At 41.9% G+C, this 21,841-nt stretch overlaps 2 protein-coding genes across 4 annotated transcripts in view; both read right to left on the bottom strand.

The window, feature by feature from the left end:
• Window positions 1-21,841, bottom strand: part of HS6ST1 (heparan sulfate 6-O-sulfotransferase 1) — a 220,052-nt gene that overhangs the window by 132,371 nt on the left and 65,840 nt on the right. The gene's annotated exons all lie outside the window — the stretch shown is intronic.
• On the bottom strand, window positions 1,445-6,473 carry LOC131201368 (uncharacterized). Its single transcript, XM_058189196.1, has 3 exons — window positions 5,257-6,473; window positions 4,911-5,074; window positions 1,445-1,488 (listed from the first exon to the last, which is right to left on the bottom strand). The coding sequence occupies exon 1, from the start codon at window positions 6,353-6,355 to the stop codon at window positions 5,279-5,281; it is 1,077 nt and encodes a 358-aa protein (XP_058045179.1). The 5' UTR covers window positions 6,356-6,473; the 3' UTR covers window positions 1,445-1,488; window positions 4,911-5,074; window positions 5,257-5,278.

The following is a 21,841-nucleotide window of genomic DNA, read 5'->3' as shown; positions in this document are numbered from 1 at the left end:
TCAGCTGTGATCTATCTCAAATCAACACAATCCCTTTGTTACAGTATATGGCAGACAGACTTCAAAATGTTTTCTGCCAATGTGCAAGAGATCAGCATGAAGTCTCCTCCTTTTACAGAATATTTAGGGAAATTGTAGAGCCCCAGAACCCTGGGAGCAGGGGGGAGTTGGCATAAATACAGAGAAATACTGTGAGGCTACAACAAGAGAATTCAACCACAGGCCTTTGCTGAGATATTAATATGTCCACAATTCCCTATAAAAGTTATAGGGTAGGCCTTAGTGAAATAACAGTTTTCTATTGCCCAATTCATCTAATACAAAATCAAGCAAATGTTATTATGTTCTTATCATTGAGGAGCCAATGTCTTCTCTCTATTTCATTATTCTTCTGCAAAATCTACCAGACTGAAATAGCACACTTTTTGTAGGTAAAATATCTTTGAACATGAAGCTTTCTTTTGAATCAAACAGTCCTTAGCTCATTATTTGAAAATTGCATTATATGTAATGAGTGAAATACTTTAACAGTAGATTAATCAGAAATTTAATTTGAACTATTCAAGTTATTTACCATTTATAAAATCCCAATAATTTAACATGAAATCCACAAGAACATTATCTAACAGGCTCACTAGATGAGCTAACTAAAGAAACAATGGGACAATGATTAACATCATTGGCCAAAGTTTATGTAGGGGTGTTTTTAATGTCTGGGTAGCATGAAGGTTAGTGAGTGGATTTAACAGTTAGCATAAATTTTCCTCAGAAGTGAGAGGTACAGAAAAAAGGAGCAGGAAAAGAACAAAACAGAGAACAGAACTATTTTCTGAGACTACTTTAAAAGTTAGAGACAAAAGGTAGAAGTCTCAAAGTTGATGGAAGTCTCAAGATACAATTAAATGATTTTTTAAAAGATTAACATTAGGCTATTGCTAAATTTAAAGATGTTAGTGAGGGAGATGCTTTCTATTCAATATATATCGGTACACAATAAAAACAGAAAACTTTTGATCTAACTAAATTTAAATATGAATGGAAAGCAATACATTGTTAGTCATGATTAACTACAGTGGTACTGCGTTTAGGAAATAATAGGATTAATTCTTAATCTGGAAAAACCTAGCCAATTTCAAGGTCTCTCTTTTCAAAAGGGAGTTTGAAAAAAATAATGTTTTATTGGTACAGAAATACAGCCCTGTTGTCTATTTCAGAGTTATGGTAATGTCTAATGCTATTTCTAATGTAGAAATGATACTAATATATATATATAGTCTGTGGATTGTAAAAAGGAGTAGGCTGGACAAGGATTCCTGTCTGCAGAAAAGAGGTAAAAGGACAGGACAGAAGGCTCAATCTTTACCAGAGAATCCAAGACAAACACAAACATACTACACTTATGACATAATGAAAAATTCTGTACCATGCCGGCAGCTTTTGAGAGATAATTTAGTGGAAATAGAAATATATTTTGCTTGATGGCAGCCTCTGTGAAACAACATAGGGGAAAATGGTCATGTTAATCTAATACATGTAATGTATCAAATTGTGTTCTCTGCTTAATAGAAGGCTCTTCACTCCAGTCAGTGGTTTTATGAGCAGAGTTGATTTCTACAAATTATCCCTTTTTTCTACATTTGTAAAAGGTAATTCCTAACCTTATGAAAATTTTGGACAGATAATATCAGCAAAAATTATTCTCCCTTATTGGACTCACCAAAGCTTTCATGGCAATCCTGAAGGCATTCAAAACACAGATGCATTTTTTTTTTATTTTGTCACAACAGTATGTACAATCATCAACATAAACAATAATTCATCATGAGAGAAAAAGTATATATAAGTAAAAGTATAAGTAAAAGTATGCATATAATACTATAATGAAGAGAACAATAGGACAGGAAAGGTGGGCACTTTTGTGCTCTTATCACGCCCCTTATAGTCCTCTTAGGAATGGGGTGAGGTCAATAGTAGACAATTTTTGGTTGAAGATTTTGGGGTTTTGAGTAGAGACTATAGAGTCATTATAGCTATTTCAATTATATGAAATATAATTATATGATATATGAGCTATTTCAATTGCTAGTTTGTCTTCAAAAGATAACTTCAGTTTTTGCATACTATAATCCTGCATTATGCAGCTAGATAGCCACAGGCATATAAGTAGCAACATCTAGTAATATAAAACATATGGCAGCATGTTATGATGCCATGTATTTTTATGCCACACTCTTATTTTATTAGTTATTTCCTGCAGAAGAATGGAAATGATGAATGCAATGGTATCATGACAATGCAGAAGCATCTTCCATTGAGAAGTGTCTCCATAACAAAGGGTCAAAGCTCTACCATTCTCTCCTTTTCCTTCTATTCCTTCACATAAGACTGTTCCATTGTTTCTTCATGCAGGATTTGAAAAAAAAACACTAAATTAATTAATTGGAACACCCACAATTACTTTTCTATTAAAATGATTTCATTTTAAAGCCTTAGGATATGTAATTTGTGATTAACACATTCTGATTGACTTAGTCCTGTCTGATTTCTGCCTATCCCTTCAGATTTCTGTACAGGATTATGCCCATCCCCATACCTCTTTAAAATGATTGGCTTACAAACAGATGCTGAGTTCATCATCCCTTTACTGGAGGGCATGGAAGTACTAAAGCTAATGAGAGAACCTGTCACTACAGGGGGCATTTATTTATTTAGTTTCCAGTCATCAAAGGAGGAAGTGACAGACAGTGAAGACACTATGGCCATCATGTCAGCTTAATCTGAGAAACAAGATAAAACTCTGCTCCTCAACATCCTTTCAGGCTCAGAACTATTTTAAAGGATTAAGAGTGAAGGAAAAAACAAATGTTTTCCTAGCCAAAGGAAACAAATGCATACCATTTCTGTCTTTCCTGGCCCCTAGGCTGATAGTCTCATTTTACATTTTTCCACAGTAATTCAGGAGCAGTCTAATCTATTCTAATTTAGCTGACTTTAAATACCTGATACTCCTTATTGAAAGTCTGATTTAATCTATTGCTACCTTTACCTGGACTGTTAAGAATGTCTTTCTTCCCTCTGAGGCCATCTGATGCCATCATTGACATGTCTGCACATGAGAATGCAATGTATTTGACCATTTCTCCTGACTTGCCCAATTCACAATTCCATACAGCAAAATAAGTAGAAGCATGTTGTTATTAACAGAAGAGTATAACAACTAGTTACTTCAGAGAAACATTCACTTGAAGCAAACTATTTACCACCCAATACCTTTCTAGTCACATTTGTACTTCTTAGAATTTTTCGATCGATTTGCTAACTTAGTAAACACTCCATCAACATTTCACAAATTCATCCATTTACTGTAGTTTTTCACACTTTATTTATAAAGGGCTACCGTTCATTCCATTTTCTCTTTCATATACCACTATCACTAATGGTTTTGATATATAAATTTTCAGATCTGTACTCCTCATTACTTCAATCTATTAGCTTTTTTTTTTGAAAAGTCATTCTGCTTCTCAACCAGCAACATGGCATCATCTGGTTACAACACTACTTATGCATTCACACTAACCCTAACCCCAATCCCAACTAACACACCTCTATTACTGTCACAAACTTTCTTTATCCATTTACCTATTAATATGTTGATCAAGGAGATACCACATACTCTTGTTCTGCTGAAACATTTGCTAAGTAAACCTAATCTTGCGTAGCTTCTTCTCTGGAAAGATTACACTACTAATCAGAGCATACAAAACATTTGCTAGACCAATTCTCGATTACAGCTCGCCTGTCTGGAATCCACACTTCATTTCGGACATTAATACAATTGAGCATGTCAGAAATATTTTACAAGAAGAGTCCTCCACTCCTCTGATCACAACCTTATGCCACCAGACTTGAAATTCTGGATTTAGAAAATTTAGAACTATACCGCTTTCGGCATGACCTGAGCATAACTCATAAAATCATCTGCTATAATGTCCTTCCTGTCGAAGACTACTTCAGCTTCAACCACAACAATACACAAACACACAATAGATTCAACCTTAAAGTGAACCACTCCAATCTTGATTGTAGAAAATATGACTTCAGTAACCGAGTTGTTAATGCCTGGAATGCACTACCTGACTCCGTGGTCTCATCCCAAAATCTCCAAAACTTTAACCAAAGTCTGTTTACTGTTGACCTCACCCATTCCTAAGAGATCTGTAAGGGGCGTGCATAAGAGCACCAACGTGCCTACCGTTCCTGTCCTAATATTCCCTTTGGTTGTATTCAATTTGTGTGGTTATTTCATGCTTATACTAATATATATTGTTGTGTTTGGCCAAATAAATAAATAAATAATTCTATTTATTCTCACAGATGTTTTTCTTCCATCATCTGAAGTTCTTAGCACATTCAGCAGCCAATCTTCAACTACTCATTACATGAAAAAAATTTCATAATTAAGACCAATTCATAATTCAAGCCTATTGGAATATTATTTTTTTAAAAGTAAAACTTACCTTCATTGAAAAAATCAACTGGAAATGGACAATCCACACAGCAAAATATCCAGGAATGTGGCATGTCACTGTTTTTAAAGACCTGTTCTTCTCCTTTATTTATATACTTTTATTTATTATTGTTCCAATTGTTGGCATCATTATGTTGGCTAAGATGAATTTTATGCAATAAAACTAAAATAGTATGTATGGAACTAGTACTGTACTAAAAATATGGATGAGTGGATTAGAATTGGTCTACAGACATAGTAATATCATTTCTTTGAGAATTGCTTATTTTTGTCAAATTAGAAGCAAATTTTTGGGATTTGATTACCAAAGGGGCTGTCCTATGCACCTGAGGTTAGCCTACTGCCCTCAGATAAGGGAAAGGTAAAGGGAACGTTGTCTTACCTGAACGTCCCTTCTTAGAGAGGGGAAAACGGCCGTCAGGACTGGGTAAATCTCCTCGATGCTGATTGGACCGAGTCTTAAAATTAGTTGTTTGAGATCCCCGCCTACTCCTCTTTCTTTCCAGCTTTTTCGGCGAGGATCCAACTGCAGGTCGTCGTGGTGAACTGAAATGAGAGAGAATTAGCGCCCTCCCGCCCCTGCACCCAGTTTGAACAGACGCCTTGGGTGGGGCTGACGGCCGTTTTCCCCTCTCTAAGAAGGGACGTTCAGGTAAGACAACGTTCCCTTCTCCCTGTCGGGGAAAACGGCCGTCAGGACTGGGACATACCAAAGCCCAAAGTCTTACCGGGAGGGTCGATGGCGGCTAGTCATTGTTGTTGCGAAAAAACCGTCTGTAGAACTCGCCTGCCAAACGCTGCGTCCGCCGACGCGTAGGAGTCTACCCGGTAATGTCGAATGAACGATGAAGGAGTGGACCACGTTGCTGCTCTGCAGATCTCATCGATCGAAGCCTGGGCCCCCCAAGCGGCAGACGAAGCTGCACTCCTGGTAGAGTGTGCTGTAATATTACGCGGCACCGGAAGAGACTGACTCTCATATGCTGTGGCTATTGTTGCTCTGATCCACCTAGCCAGAACCGATTTGGTCACCTTCTGACCCAGAGTAAGTGGTTGGAATGACACAAAGAGAGCTTCTGTTTTACGGAAGGTCGATGTCCGATCAATGTAAATCTTCAATGCTCTCCGAACGTCTAGAGTGTGCCACACCTTTTCCAAATGGTGTCTCGGATTTGGGCAGAAATTGGGCAGTACGATGTCTTGTGCTCTATGGAATTGACTGTTAACCTTCGGAACGAAGGTAGGGTCTAGACGTAGCACCACCCTATCATTAAAGAAAGTGCAGAGGTCTTGACGAACTGACAAAGCTGATAATTCCGAAATTCTGCGGGCCGATGTGATGGCTATCAGAAAGGAAACCTTCAGCGACAGGAACCGGAGAGAGGAGTCTCTAAGTGGTTCAAACGGTGTCTTGGTCAGAGCATTGAGCACCGCGTTCAATCGCCAAGATGGAAAACGATGTACGACCGGCGGGTTGACATTGCTGGCCCCTCGGAAGAATTGTTGAATGAGAGGCTCCTTCGAAAGGGAAATGAGTGAACCGCACCTCAGGACTGACGAGATAGCCGCCACCTGTCTCTTGAGTGTGTTCGTCGCCAGTCCTGAATCGAGACCTCGCTGCAGAAAAGCCAGAATGTCCAAGACGGAAGCCGAGGTGGCCCTTATACTATGAGATGTGCACCACTTTTCGAATGTGCGCCACGTGGCCTCGTAAATTCGTTTGGTAGAGTCTCGGCGAGAAGCTAGCATGGTAGGAATGACCTGATGCGGAACCCTTGCTGTAGCTAAGACGCACCGCTCAACCTCCATACGGCTAGGCGTAGCCATTGCGGATCGGGATGTCGAACTGGTCCCTGGCAGAGGGACACCTGGTTGTCCGGAATCTTCCACGGTTCTCGAATTGACAGAGTGATCAGGTCCGCAAACCAGGGTCTCCTGGGCCAGAAGGGGGCGACCAATATTAATTCTGACTTCTCGGATAGGAGCTTCGGATCACTCTGGGGATCAGTGGAATCGGTGGAAAGGCGTACAGGAGGCCCGAGGCCAGCTGCTGCGTGGGCGTCCACTGATTCCGCTCCCGAGAAGGAACCTCGAAAAGAATCGAGGCACTTGATTGTTGGTCTCGGAGGAGAACAAGTCCACCACCGAGCCCAAACCTGGATATCAACTCTTGGAAATTCTCTGGGGATAAGGACCATTCCGACTGGTCGATAGTCTGACGGCTGAGGGAGTCCGCCGTGCAATTTTCTCCCCGCAATATGTTCCGCTCTTATTGACCGCAGGTGTGATTCGCCCAATGCCCGAGGGTGAGCGTTTCCGTCATCAACGGCGAGTGAGTACCTCCCATCTGTTTATATGCGCCGCTGTCACATTGTCCGTGAGGATAAGGGCGTTCCGTCCTGGATGAGAGTCTTGAAGGCTAAGAGAGCGAGACGGATGGCCTCAGCTCCAAAAATTGATGCCGTGGCAGATTTCCGATGGGTTCCACTTGCCCTGGGCCAGGTGTTGGTCTAGATGAGCTCCCCATCCCGACAGGCTGGCGCCGGTGGTGATAACGGTCCTCACTGGTTCCCTGAAGACTGATCCTCTGGCCACCCTCTCCGGATTCCACCATGCCAAAGAGTCGGCTACCTCCGTGGCAGGAGCACCCGTCGTCTGGAAAGACCGCATCGGCTCCTCTGGTGTGGCAAGAGGAACCACTGAAGGGGCCGACTGTGGAGACGAGACCATGGAACTATATCGTATGCCGAAACCATCTTCCCTAGGAGCTGGGCAAGTTGCTCTATGGGAACTGACTGAGACCTTCTAGATATACTGGCTAACTCCGCTAAACTACTTTGGCGTTCAGCCGACAGATAGACCATCGACTTCTGTGAATCAATCTGAGCCCCTAAGTGAACAATGGAAGTCGAAGGTATAAGGTGGCTCTTCTCCCAATTAATCGAGAACCCGTGCGATTGTAACACCTCAATGGTCAAAGAAATATCCCTATCTGCTTTTTCCTTCGAAGAAGAGAGAATGAGAATATCATCTAAGTAGGCCTGAAGCCTAACCGGGGTCCCTCGAATATGGGCCAGGAGAGCCGCCATGATTTTAGTGAAAACCCTGGGGGCCGACGACAACCCAAAGGGTAATGCCCTATACTGATAGTGAGCGCCCTTGAAGCAAAATCTGAGGAACTTACGGTGGTCTCGTCTAATGGGAATGTGTAGGTAGGCTTCCGTTAAATCAATGGATGCCATGTAATCCCCTAGCCTTATGCACTCTAAGATGGAACGTAAGGAGTGCATTTTAAAACGACGGTACACAATGTACCTATTGAGAGCTTTAAGGTCTAGAATAGCCCTCCAGCCCCCCGACGGTTTGCTAACTACGAAGAGCCTGGAATAGAAGCCCTGCTTTCGTTGATCCATGGGGACCGGTTGGATGGCCCGAATAGACAGAAGATGGTTGACCGCTGACTCCACGAGGGCAGTGCTGGAACTGCGGTTGGAAGTTGGGCAAGGCAAGAAAACCGTTGGGGGGGTGGACAGGAACTCTAGGGCCAGACCTAGACGGATGGTGTCTAGGACCCACTTGTCTGAAGTGGAGGACTCCCATTGGGCAGAAAAATAAGCCAGCCGGCCTCCAATGGGGAGAACCTCCCCAGCATTATTTGAAACGGTTGAAAGGCTTACCCCGCCCACCTCGGAATGATTTACGGGCGGTGAATTTGGACCCTGGTCTAACCTGATCGGTCCTCTGAGAGTTTCCTCTATACGGAGAAAACCTTTGTCGACGAAACCCCGATCCTCCGAGTTCCTGGCCACGAAAGGAAGAAGAAGAAGAAGAAGAAGCCCCTGGGCGAAAGTACGGCTGTTGACGAAATTCTCCCCGGCGGGATAAGGATGGCAACACCTTCTTCTTGTCCTTGGTTTCTACTAGGATCGGGTCCAGAGAGGCCCCGAACAAGTGTGAGCCGGCATAAGGAGAGGATGCCAGACGCCACTTATTCCTGGTGTCAGCCCGCCAGTGTCGGAGCCATAAAAGCCGGCGGGAAGTGATGGTGGACCCGATAGATTTTGCTGAAAACCTGGCTGCGTTCAGTGTCGAATCGGCAGAGAATTCTAATGCTGCAATTACCTTATTAAGATCCTGATGGGCTCTTACGTCTGAAGCTGCAAGGCGGCTCTGAAGCTGTTTTAGCCACATGATTGATGCTCTATTAAAAAAGGAAGACGCTATGGAGGACCTGATGGACCAGGCCGCGGACTGATGGGATTTGACGAGGGATTGGTCCGCTCTTTTATCTTCCGGACGAAGAGCTTCATTCTCCGGACCCGTAACATGAGATGTCGTTGTCAGGGCCACTACCGGGGCATCCACCGTAGGTACCTGCAAAATATTCTCCAGCTCCGGAGCACAATTATAAAACTTTTTGTCTGTGGCGTTGGGATTAGAGCCCGAACCCGGATGAGACCACTGCCGCTGGACCACGTCCACAAACATCTTTGGAGCAGGGATGGTTTCTGCAACCACCGTGGGTTCCACAAATAGACTAGTTGAGGTGCTAGGCAGAGACTGAGCCTCAGCCGGAGGGGCCTGAATCGCCCCAAGACCCGTGGTTGTTAAAGCCTTAAACAGCAGAGAACGAAAGAGATGAGGTTTAAAGAGCCCCACAAATGAAGGTTGATCAGGCCCCAACCCCTCGTCTTCCGACAAGGCCTCCCCGGTATCCTCCTCTTCAGATAAAGATGCTTGGCTGTCCCCCTCATTGGCTTGTTCCACCTGAGGTCTGAGCCTGACTGAACTTAAAGTAGAGGCCTCTCGTACTCTATCCACGCTATGAGGTTTGGGGGCTGCGGAGGGAGCAGATTCCTTTTGGAAGAGAGAAGCTAATTCCTGGCGTATAGCCTGTTGAATCATCAATCCCAAAGAATCAGGAAGCTGACAAACTGGTAGCTGGGTTAATGTGGCCTCCGAATGTTGCCTAGGCCCTCCTGGCTCCTGGATCACATTGTCTGATTGGCTTGGGATTGGGTCAGCAATATTTTGAAGTTCTATTTCCGAGAGCGTACGGAACAAGGGGGCAACCCCAGCTTGGGCCATGGGCCATGGAGATGATCTGTCTGGGGACCAAGACCCAGACCCCTGGATTGGTATTGAACTGAGATCTGGGTTTGGAGGGGCCTGAGGGTCGGAGGTGCTCTTGTTCCCCCTTTGTTTAGGTGAAGGGGATCTGCGAACCCTCTTGGATGCCTTAGAGAAAGCCCTCTCGAGCGCCTTATGGCGCCTCTCCTCCGCCCGCGCCCCTTTCTTGCCCTTGGCCATTTTCCTGCCCCTGGTAGGTGAATCCCGAGGGTCTGAAGAGGAGCCCTCCTCAGGGTTGTCTTGATTAGAGACTTCTAGGGCTGGGGCTGGCAATTCCGGCTGGTTGCAAATGGCGTCCGCCATTTTGAAATTTCTTCCCGCCAATTCCGGGCCGCTGTGGCCTACTTACAGTTTTGTTCTGAAGGGGCTGCAGGCGATTCAGGCCTTCCACGTCTAGCCGGCTGCTGGATAACCGGCTGCTGGGCTTAAAGCGGCACAATAAAATGTCTCTCTCTTTTTTTTTTTAGGCCGTTCGCTCCGCCGGCCGCCGCTTGTTTGCCAGCCCGATGGCTTCACTGCAGCCCTGCAATAGCCTCTGTGCAGCTCCCAAAGCCTCCAAACCGCAGGATCCAAATGGAGGGTGGGGGGGGGCCGCTCGCCTCTTGGCTTCGAACGCCGCTTAAAAAGCTCCCTGAAGTGAAAAATAAGCACGGGAGCGAGGCGGAAAGGCTTGAGGCACTGAGAGCCAGAGATAGAGAGCCGGCCGTCGAAAATGCTTCGGGGCCTTGCCCGTGAGCCTGCCGGTGGTTTCTCTCTCCTTCTAACCACCGCCGCGGCTCTCCGCGCTACGGGGAACACGCCCGTGGGCGCCTCTCAGCTGTTTGGCTGGCCGGCGAAAAAATAAAAAATAAAAATAAAAATAAAAATAAAAATAAAAATAAGAAAACGCCGAGGCCGCCTTCAGCGGGCTCGGGAGCCAGTCCCTTCTTCGCTGAAACAATTAAAAATCCACAACAAAGAGAAGAAAAAAAAAAAAAATAAGAATAATAATAATAATAATTATTTTAAAGCCTGAAGTAATAAAAAACACGACTGGTCCAAAGCTAACCGAGTCGAAAAAGCTGGAAAGAAAGAGGAGTAGGCGGGGATCTCAAACAACTAATTTTAAGACTCGGTCCAATCAGCATCGAGGAGATTTACCCAGTCCTGACGGCCGTTTTCCCCGACAGGGAGAAAGGTTATGACCAATGTTGAAAAGAAGCTACTCATATTTATACATGGAACAATGAGGTGTTATCTTATTGTCAGTGTAACTCACCAAAATGCCTTAGCCATTTCACCAAAAATTATGGAAAACAGTTACTTTTTCTAATAAGCAAGCATTTGGCAACATACAAATTTTAAAAAAGCCAAATTTATACAATAGGATTAAGCAAACATACCAGAGTTCCAAATTCTCAGATGAAATGTATAGATTCAGTTTTTTTAAAAAAACATCCTCCTGTTTTATGCTGCATGAACATTTATTATTCACACTAAACTTTAAAATGTGGTTTATAAACTTTAATGTTACTATCATAGCACATTATATAAAACCAGAAATAAATCACAATACATCTTAGAGAAATGTATGAACCTAACTAATACAAGACAGAAGGCATAATATACAGCATTACTTGTATATTAATGCAAAGGCAAAGTTGTCTTTCTTGTTCCAATAGGTCTCTCTCTCAGTATAACAAGCATAGGAGACGGTAGATAGAAAGTCTTCTACCATATCGTAAAGAAGCCAGTTATGAATACCATATCCCTGAATACCACATCCCTAGTTATTTAAAAATAGAGTTGTTCTTAAATCCCTTAGCTGTAAACAGAATTTATATCTGTAATTAAAAAGAGATGATACAGCAGTCTGGCAGGATAAAAGACACATGTAAAATCCTAGCTGAATTAATTCCACAGAAAGATAAGAAAGATCAACAGTATTTTGAAGCAAATTCTGGCAGCAAGGGGGAAGTTCTAAGTGTTGTCTGAAGCATCCATGTTTCATTTTCATTTCTTTCAAATGAAGGAAAAGGGGGGGGGAAATCCTTCTCCTCATCATGTTGTAGTTCAGCAGCAGAAATAATTCCCATTAGCAATGACTGACCTAACACTGTCCAGGTGATGGTGTGGAAGAAACAACCCACAGATGCTTTTGTCTCGGGAGACCTTTTGGTCCCTGTCTCTTTGAACATCCCAACAAATGTAATGGGTTGAAATGCTTTGTCCTGATGTATTTTCAACTTATGGGAAGGAAGACTGGGGGTGGCTGGCTGGGAATACTTTCAGGCAAACAGTATTGCATATATATATTAAAGTGGCAGAACCCTATGTGAGAATGAAAGCCCATTCCTTCCACAGCATTCATGTGAGCTCTTACTGCCTACTTGCAGCTTCTGTAATTTCATCATATCAAAGCTGAATGGCAGCTTTTACAAATAAAATAAGGTACACACATGTGCTATAAGAGCAAGAATCCAATCCAAATTCAATTTCAGCATTAAAACAAACAAAAATGATAAGGGACCTGGATCTTTGTATCAAATGAAGCCTTGCCCTGACATGGCCTTGTCTATTATAGCTTAACTTGTTGTGTGAACCCAACCAATAAAACACAGCATTTTGGGAAAGTAACCCAGGTTTATCATAATATGATTATTTTGGAGCAGCTTAATTTGGATAAAGCAATTTTAAAAATGTTTTTCAAGCTTACCACTAGATTTGATTAATTTGAGAACGTTTCTTGGCAATTTACACAACTTAAGCATTTATTGGTTGGATTGGGTGGGGGGAATGCGGTTGCAGCTGGACAAATTAATTGTGATTTCAAAACTAATAACTTATCTTGATAAAGAGCTGAATAATGAAGATTAAAGTGACGTCAATTCAGATTATACTTGGAACAATGAACTTGAATGTGTTGTTCTTGTCAACCAATGGTAGGTTAGTCTAAAAAATTTGAAAGTAATGTTTGATCCTGAGGCACTCCCCAGAACAAAGGCTTTGCGAGCGGATTTCTCCCCATGAATGCTAACTAGAACCTTCTCCAGCAGGAGATGAAAAGAACTACTGCAACACTATGTCCCCCACTTTCAAATCCTGAAGTGATCCAGAAGGATACTATGTCGATAGTACTGATGGATGCCAAGAGTTCAAGGAGGGAGGCAGCACCCTTCTTCACATGGGATCGCCTAGCAGCGGGAACGGAGAGGGAGAAGGGGGTGGCGTTCCTGTATGCTCCCGTTTCTGTGTGGCACTCTCCCCTCAATGCTAGCAGCCACTGCTACCCCCTTCTCCCTCTTGCACTCTGTTCCCGCTGCTGGGCGATCCCGTGTGAAGAAGGGGGCTGAGTGAGAAGTTGCTGCTTGTGGGACGAGGGGACCCAGGAAGCATCTGAGTCCGGCTCACTCAGCTTCTCTTCCTCTCGCAGCCAGCTTTCCCAGTCTAGGCTTCCTCCCCAGGCCCCTATCTATTTCTCCCCCAACAGCTGGACAAAGCTAGGCAAAAAGTCAATCCTCACTGGCATCCAGCTTTACCGACAGTGTGCTTGCAAAGGGCAATGTGAACTGCACTGCTGCCTGCATCAAGCTAGGCTGGGGAGGGAGAGAGCATGAGCGAGCCAGCAGTGCTTCCCTCCAGCCTTTGCCTAAAGTCCTGTGCTGCACCAGGAGGCTGAAGTTGGAATTTCTATCCCCCTCCAACCTGCGCATACCTTGGCAACAGGACTGTTTTTCTCCGCCCCTTTTTCCTGTTTTGTCTTCTGGATATGCGCAGGGGGGAAAACCTATCTTTGCTGCCCATGCAACTAGGAATCTCAAAGCCGAGAATGAACATTTGTGTTGTAGCCAGCCCGGGTACTAGATTGGCCCCCTGAAAACTCTATCTCTTGAGGAGCCCAGCTAAACTTTTGTGTGCCACTCGCTGAGGCGGAGGGTGGGGTGGAGCTAATAGGTGTCCAAGCTAAGTGCCTGAAGAAGCCCAGCTGGCTGACAGGGAGGCGGGCATCCCAACACTGGCAGCTCTGCAGGAAAAGAAACTGCTTTTTTTTGCAGAGCCAAAATGACGCAGGGTCGCATTGTGGCTCCACATCATAATGGGCTTCAGGAGGAGGATGGGACCCCGTCTCCCCCATTGTGAAGCATGTGAGTATAAAAGTTCAGTCAATCAATTCCAACTTCACGAGATCTTTTTCTTTCACGAGAAGTTGGAATTGATTGAAATGCAATGGAGAAACGCAATTGGAGCTGGGCTGGGGTGACTGTGCATGTGCTCATAAGACAGGGCTCTGTGTGCTGTGTCTGGCACACGTGCCATAGGTTCGAATCACGGATCTAGGACTATTGTCTTCTTAAAGATGACTTCACTGCTTGGATCCAGTCACTTGCTACCTTCCAAGAGGCCTTATCCTACCAGTAGTAAAATGTATTTAAAATGCAGATGGATACATTCACAACTCTAAGGACCCTATCCAGTTTCCAGCCCAATCATGTCAGACTAGAGTTCATCCAACCGTAAGAGCTGAACAACCAGAGTCCAATTCTACAGTCCAATTACTGTAAATCCCGTAATGTTATCTGAGAAATCCATGAAAAATTCTCATTATGGGCCTGGGGGTGATTATTTGACCCAGTCCCTTAATAAGGAGCAAATCACCTTAAAAAGGCTGCTGCAAGCAGTCTGTAGAAGCAAAAAGAGTAACAAAATACTTCTGTTTTGCAACTCTTATTGCCACAGTGTAACAAAGGCACTTACCAATGTCAAATTGTATTTGCTCTTCATTTTTCTCCAGCATTTTTCTTCTGCTATTTCATCTCCCAGAAAACAAACATACGAACAAATAAACAAACAAACTCAGAAGCTTCCAGAACTGATAGAAAAAGGCTATGCAGGCACAATCCAGTCTAAAGTCATTGCCACCCTCTCATTCCATACATTACTAAGCCCTCAGACAAACTGTGCACCAAATTCTTGGAAATTCACCCCCCCCCCAGTGCCCTTTGAACCCAGACTTGGGATAGACTGGATGAATAAGATCTACCTTTCTGTAGTAGGGAGAGGGCAAGAAGAACTTCTAATCAATCAAAGAGTAACTTTCCATGACAAAAGACAAACAAAAACATCTTCCTATTCCAGATCATGTCACCACTGTCCTGAAATTAAATAAAGCGGATCTAACATGTGCTCCACACTGTGTGTTAAACTCTTGATAATTTGGAATAGGACTATAATTGTCACTCCAGATGGCAACCTGAAGAAAACTGCCAGGCTAAGAACTGAATCAAGTTGTACAGATACGTATGTGTAATGGAGCTTGTGGATGATCTTGGAAAACAAGGGAAAGAGATGCTGCCAAGGAAACAATCAGACAAGAAAGGCAAGAACCTTCAGTGTCTTAATGGTTAGAGAAAGAATAAAGGAAGTTCCCTCCTTAATTGTTCAGTTTGTTAAAATGGGTGGCAGGATATTTGTACTTTCAGATTTGCAATATTTGTTAATACAGCTTTACAATGAAGTTGAATTAGTTACTTTAGTTGTGTTACCTATCTGGTTTACTTGGGAGGGCTGACAGTATGCCATTACACAGCAGGAAAGCTGGTACAGAAATAGCAGTCCCATCTGTTCCTGAAAGCCAAACTCACAAATGGGTCTTACATCTGTCTGTCTGGTGGGCAACATGGGTGGGGGAGCTTTTGGTATCCCGTTCTCTGAAATGATAAATAGCTCTTGATCTTCTTCTATGTAGTATAATTACAAACTGCTATCCTATTGTCTTTCTCAAGACTAAACATGCAGATCATGAATTCTACCTTCTCTACCTTCAAGGAAACAGAAGTGCAGTCTGTACATAAGAGATGGTATATAGTTGTGGGGTACAGTGTTGGACAGGAGTGGAGAGACTTCTACTTTCCCTAAATCATGGAAGTTATCAAAAAGGATGACTGTAAGAATGAAAACAAGGAGCAAAAAGCCCTTAATGGCTCTGTACACAAACTTTAATGGGACAGGTAAACAAATCCTTAATGCTAGCCTATAGATCAAAAGAAGCCCTAGAGAGATTCCAGTTATGTGGGACAATTAGCACAATTTGAAAGGCAAGGAACTGCTAGCACACAAGACTTCTTTTGGACTATTTTGGAAATATTTCAGGAAGAAATTTTTCCCACACCGCTATACTTTTGGTATCTATTCTTTGTAGGCAAACTAGTTAGGTGATGATATGGCAGCCAAATGGGCATTTTACATATGTTAATTTTAATGATAGTAATTCTCTTTAGTTTATTAATCAATGATCAAAATCAGAATGAAACACACATACACACTCACACACAGAGACATACACACACCCGGCTACCACCTGGAACATTGTTTTTATTTATGCAAAGCTCCCATCCTCAACTTCTCTAGAACAAAATGGATTCTTCAGCAGAAGATTCAGAGTAATGCTGATGCACATATAAAAATACAATTACTTGTCTACAGAGAGCCACTGCACCAAAATTTCTCTATTACAAAGCACATTTAGAAACATTTTCAAGGCAAAGCTTCAATGCAGCAGTCCAATGAAGAACTAAAATGCATTGGGAAACACACTGCTGACTTTTACAGAGCTTCTCAGATTTGCCCCTGACTTGACAGAGACTTGTGCCCCTGGTGGCATGTCATGTTTCAGGTCAGTAGTTTTGAGGCTGAAGCTGGTTAATTATTTAATAAGGAAGTGCTGTTTAACATGAAAACTGTAACCACTGTGTGTATTCTTTTCTTTCTTGCTTTCTTTCTGAAAACACTTCTGTTCTGACAACTAGTCCTTTAGGTTAGAAAAGCTCCAATCTAACCTTCCACTATCACCAAATTATATGGCTACAAGTTCCCAGATAAGATGTTTGTATAAAGAGATTTCCATGCAACTATTTCCAGGTATTGTAAAAACTGGACTATTTCTAAAAGGGCAGAGGGATGAAAATCAAGTTGGGTGTTGTCTTAAGGATTTCCTGTGCTTATTTTATAAAAACAGAGGAAATGAAGGAAAAAATAATATTATAAAGTAGTTGTTACAATCTTTAGAATAGAATAGAATAGAATAGAATAGAATTTTATTGGCCAAGTGTGATTGGACACACAAGGAATTTGTCTTGGTGCATATGCTCTCAGTGTACATAAAAGAAAAGATACGTTCATCAAGGTACAACATTTACAACACAATTGATGATCAATATATCAATATAAATCATAAGGATTGCCAGCAACAAGTTATAGTCATACAGTCATAAGTGGAAAGAGATTGGTGATGGGAACTATGAAACGATTAACAGTAGTGCAGATTCAGTAAATAGTCTGACAGTGTTGAGGGAATTATTTGTTTAGCAGAGTGATGGCCTTCGGGAAAAAACTGTTCTTGTGTCTAGTTGTTCTGGTGTGCAGTGCTCTATAGCGTCGTTTTGAGGGTAGGAGTTGAAACAGTTTATGTCCAGGATGCGAGGGTCTTTATCACACATGTTGATAAAGACTTTAAGACTTTATCACACATGTTTAAATATTGATATTTCACCCTATTTCATAAGATTGGAACTTCCAAAAATGACAGTTGAGAGCAACCTAATCTTTTCATTAGTTCTAAGTGAGAAATTTCCGAAAGATTGTGCACATTCTTTTTTAGGAATGATGGCAATGGTAAGGATAATGTTTGAAATACAGCTCAGTATGCAATATTTGAATATCTTTCAAGGCAATACTGTGTATGTCTTTGTCTCTCACATGCCGCCTTCTCTTACACGCACAAATCCCAAAAGGAGAAAAAAAATGAATACCCAGGGAGCTTCATTAACACTTTCCACAGCTGAAACCCTAAGCTCAGGACTTCAGGCTTCATATAGCCATGTGCAAAGATCAATAGGGAGTGGGGGATGGAGCAAATGGATCACCTTTTGCAATACAATTGGCAAATAAGAGGCACCCAAACCTGACTGAGGGCACAGCAGAGGACAAAAAATTAAATTCCTTTATTGCCAGACAAAGCCCCAAGTGCTGAAGTGTCTCCTGGGCTTACATTATAAAAGAAAGGAGAAGAAAGAAAGAACAGCTCCTTCTAGCCATGTCTATAATACAGTATGCAATTTGGTTCTTTTGAAAGAAAAAGTTTAATGAAGCAGGGATAAGGACAGAAGATCGCTAAAGTATATTCTGGTGTCTGAAAGAGAACTCCTGTACATACTTAATTAGATGGGAGTCCCTATCAGCATAAATAGGGCTCCTAATGAATAGATATTATTGGGATTAGACACTTCTAATTTTATGACTCGCAGCTTCACCTCTCATAAATCCTCTCCAACAGAACTTTGTTACAGTTAATGGTATTTCTGGCACATTTGCTAGTGGCAGCAGTAAAATCCTTCTTTCTTAGCCATGAGTGGGATTAAACTTTACAATTTTAAAGGGAAGAATGAGTTAAATTCACAAATGAACACTTCCTCAATTGATTTGGAGAATGGATATTCTTTAGATATTGTTTGAAAAGAGTAAAGGGAAGAAAGAAAAAAATATTTTGGGCTAGGAGTTTAATATCATTGTAGGAATCAATTTTCCACAGATTGCAAGACAGTATGATTCCCTACATTGTACAGTGCTCATAATGTAGATTAACTGTTAATATGATGGTCATTAGTTAATTAATTGAGAAATAGTTAAAGCAGATGTAGGACAGCATTTACTATGCTTTCAACAGAATTATCTTAAAGGCAAGCAGATGATTTAATCTGCAGCTTACTATATCATATCTTAGCATTTATGAAATATGACAAAAGAAAAAGAAAAGTCCAGTGCAGTGTCATGTTTGATCATGTTTCTGCATGAGAATGTTTATAATGTAGCATTGACTTCGCAAACACTTGTCTAAATTCTAACATTTCCCCTCCATCCCGTAAAAGCAAATTGCAAAAGTAGAAGCACTTTCCTTTCCCTGCTGTTTGGATAAATGTTTCCAAAGGAAGGCAGAAATTCTAAGAAATTTGTTATTTGCTTTTAAAAGAGAGAATGTTACTCTGACAATGTTAAAGAGTTATATATAAATACACCTGCAGTAGTAGTAATTTACAAGACTGTTTCAATCAGGTGGCTGTGATGACTAGAAGCAAAGTCTAAGTGTGTAATGATGTCAGGAAATTGTGTCATTTAAGAGTTACAATAAAGACTTCAAAATCAATGGATTGCCAGTAAACAGATCCTCTCAAACCCTGGAAGTCTTTCCAATAGAAGAATTATTTGCAATTGATGGGAGGACTAGATCTAGAGCAGTGGTTCTCAACCTTTATAGTGCTGCGACCCCTTTAATACAATTCTCCACAATGTGGTGACCCCTTTAATACAATTCCCCAAGATGTGACAACCCCTTTAATACAATTCCCCACGATGTGGCGACCCCAACCGTAAAATTATTTTTGTTTTGAATTTATTGCGCCTGAAGCCGTATTGGCTAGCGATCTGAACTGCTTGCAATTGCCTTGAGGACGGAGGCATTAAAGCGGAGACTCCTCCCCTATTAAGTTTATTGCGCCTGAAGCCAGATTAGGCTAGCGATTGGGAGTGATTGCAGCTGGCTTGAGAGGGAGACATCAGAGCAAAGATTTCTCTCTTTTTTAATTCATCGCGCCTGAAGCTGAATTCGGCTAGTGATTTGAAGAGCCTGCAGCTGGCTTGTGGAGTCAACCATTGGAGCACGATTCTTTGACTCACAAGTATACTTCCCATATTTTCGATGGTCTTAGACGACCCCTGGCAAATCGTCATTCGACCCCCAACAGGGACACGACCCACAGGTTGAGAACCGCTGATCTAGAGTGTCGAACTGGCAGCCAGCGGGCCAGATGCATCATGTGCAGGTCAGGCCCACCCTAGCTCTGTGAATGGGAAAAATGACGCAAAACGTTATGTGATGACAATGTGATGGTGCAAGTTTCACAACCATGGTCTAGATCAGGGCTGTCACACTCCCGGCCCATAGGCCAGATGTGTCACATGCTGGCACACCCGGTTTAGTGAAGGGGGGGAAAGTTCCTATACATCACATGACAACGCCATGACGCTGTGAGTTTGACACCCTGTTCTAGATCTCTAAGGTGGGGAAAGCTGTATCAGGGTTCAGTGAAGATTTCCTTCTGTGGAGGTGGTGCATTTCATAGCTACTAAGAAAACAGGACTATTTGTACCCTTGTGATCTCTGAGCTGAAAATATTTTAACTGGATATTCTAGTCAAAAATATCATAATACAGAGATAGGAAAGACAGAGATCCATTCTATGATGCTTGGCTTAAAGATGGACTTCTTAACTCCCAAAATTCCCATTTCAAAAACACTGCAGTAGATGAAGTGTGTTATGTTAGCATCAATTTTGCATGCAAAACCTTAATGCAAAGGCTGCACGCATGCAAACAACAGTAAAAGATCAAAGACTATGCTACACTCCCTTTAAAAGGTTCCACTCATCAAAGAGAAAACTGAAGGCTGCAATTTGGAATGCAGAGGAAAGCAATCTATCTTCTGAAACATCTCCAGAACAATAAAATACTACGGTATATAATTTCAGAGTACATATACACTTTGATTCTGTACTAGCAATAGAGAACCATAGTTCTAACCTTTGCATTGATTGAGGTATTTACCTCATTTTTTTGCAGCCTGCCCTTACCAGCCCTTTTTCTCTTCACCATAATCTGACCATATTAATCCCTGATTGTTCAAACAGAAGCTTTTTTTCTCCTGCAATCCAATAAAGCACTTAAGCACAAGTTAAACACATTTCTTACTCTGTTGTAAGTAATTAATGGCAGTTGACTTTGACTGGATCAGCCTTCTGCACTCAGCTAACCTTGTTGCCATGTGACACCAATAGACTAAATGATCAGCTCCCACTGAGGTGGGTCTATAATAAGATTCTTATTGCTAATGACTTCTATGGTACTTTTAAAAGGGGCCAAGTGCTTTTGAAGTAAGGCATTATTATTTCTAGTTTAGTGATCAAGACTGAAGGTTAAAAGACTTGTCCTAGCATAGATCAGCGCAGCAAAAAAAAAATCATAGTTCTGCTAAGGAAAGCTTTATAAATAAATTATGCAAATTGCACTGAGCTCAATTATTTAGCTTAATTTATTCTAATGCCAGCATCAGAAGAGACGTGTTCCCATTTCCATATAGAACATTACAATGGGCCCTCTTTCCATGTTGTTATGCACGCCATATAATTTATTTTTATTATACCTCTACTTTTTCTTAGGAATCCATGGGGAAATCTTCTTTCATTTTATTCCCACTGCAAATATCTTGGTCTTGGTCAGAGTGTGACTGACTCATTGAATTTCTTTGTGAGAGTGAACCTGAACTTGGATCTTCCCAATTCTTAAACCCAATGCCATAAACCATTACACCACCCAGGCTCTAAGACATCGAATCTGGCATCTTCATATTGAATGCTACAGAATCATAACGGATTTGCATCAATCTAACTACAATGGGTTCAAGAATCTCACACTAAGCATTTGTACCTATCTAGGTCTCTATCACCTCTGTAAAATTATTTTTTCTATACCAGAATCCATGGGCTAAAAGGAGAACATTTTATATTGCAGGCTATTAACTAAGCATCTATCATGGTAATAGCATGATATTTAGCTATTAAAACAGAGTAAAATACAAATTAATTGGAAATTTTTCTGTCTCCTTTTATATAAGACAAAGCCCTTTTTTTTGACAGGTGTGTATTTGTCCTGAACTTTAGCTTAACCACCAGAAATAATAGGGACAAAGCAACAATAGAAAATCCATTAACTTGTAGTTCTAGAGCACTGTTTCTTAATTTCAGCAATTTGAAGATTTACTGTATGGCTATCAATACCTAGAATTCCCCAGCTGATCTGGATTTCACACATCTTCAAATTGCTGGGGTTGTGAAACACTGTTCTAGAGCAGGAGTCTCTAACCTTGGTCCCTTTAAGACTTGTGGACTTCAACTCTCAGAGTCCCTCAGCCAGCAAAGCTGGAAGTTAAAGTCCACAAGTCTTAAAGGGACCAAGGTTGGAGACTCTGTTCTAGAGCATCCAAAGTTTATTAGCAATTGACTGATCAGCCTGTTCGATGCAAGTCAGATTCTGAAATCTTTTTCTCAGTAAATTGTTACAAGTTAATACATAACATAATGGAAATTCAATTTAAAG

The sequence above is a fragment of the Ahaetulla prasina genome, chromosome 6, assembly GCF_028640845.1.
Source record: "Ahaetulla prasina isolate Xishuangbanna chromosome 6, ASM2864084v1, whole genome shotgun sequence".
Lineage (NCBI taxonomy): Eukaryota > Metazoa > Chordata > Lepidosauria > Squamata > Colubridae > Ahaetulla > Ahaetulla prasina.
This window is presented reverse-complemented; position numbering and strand designations above follow the sequence as displayed.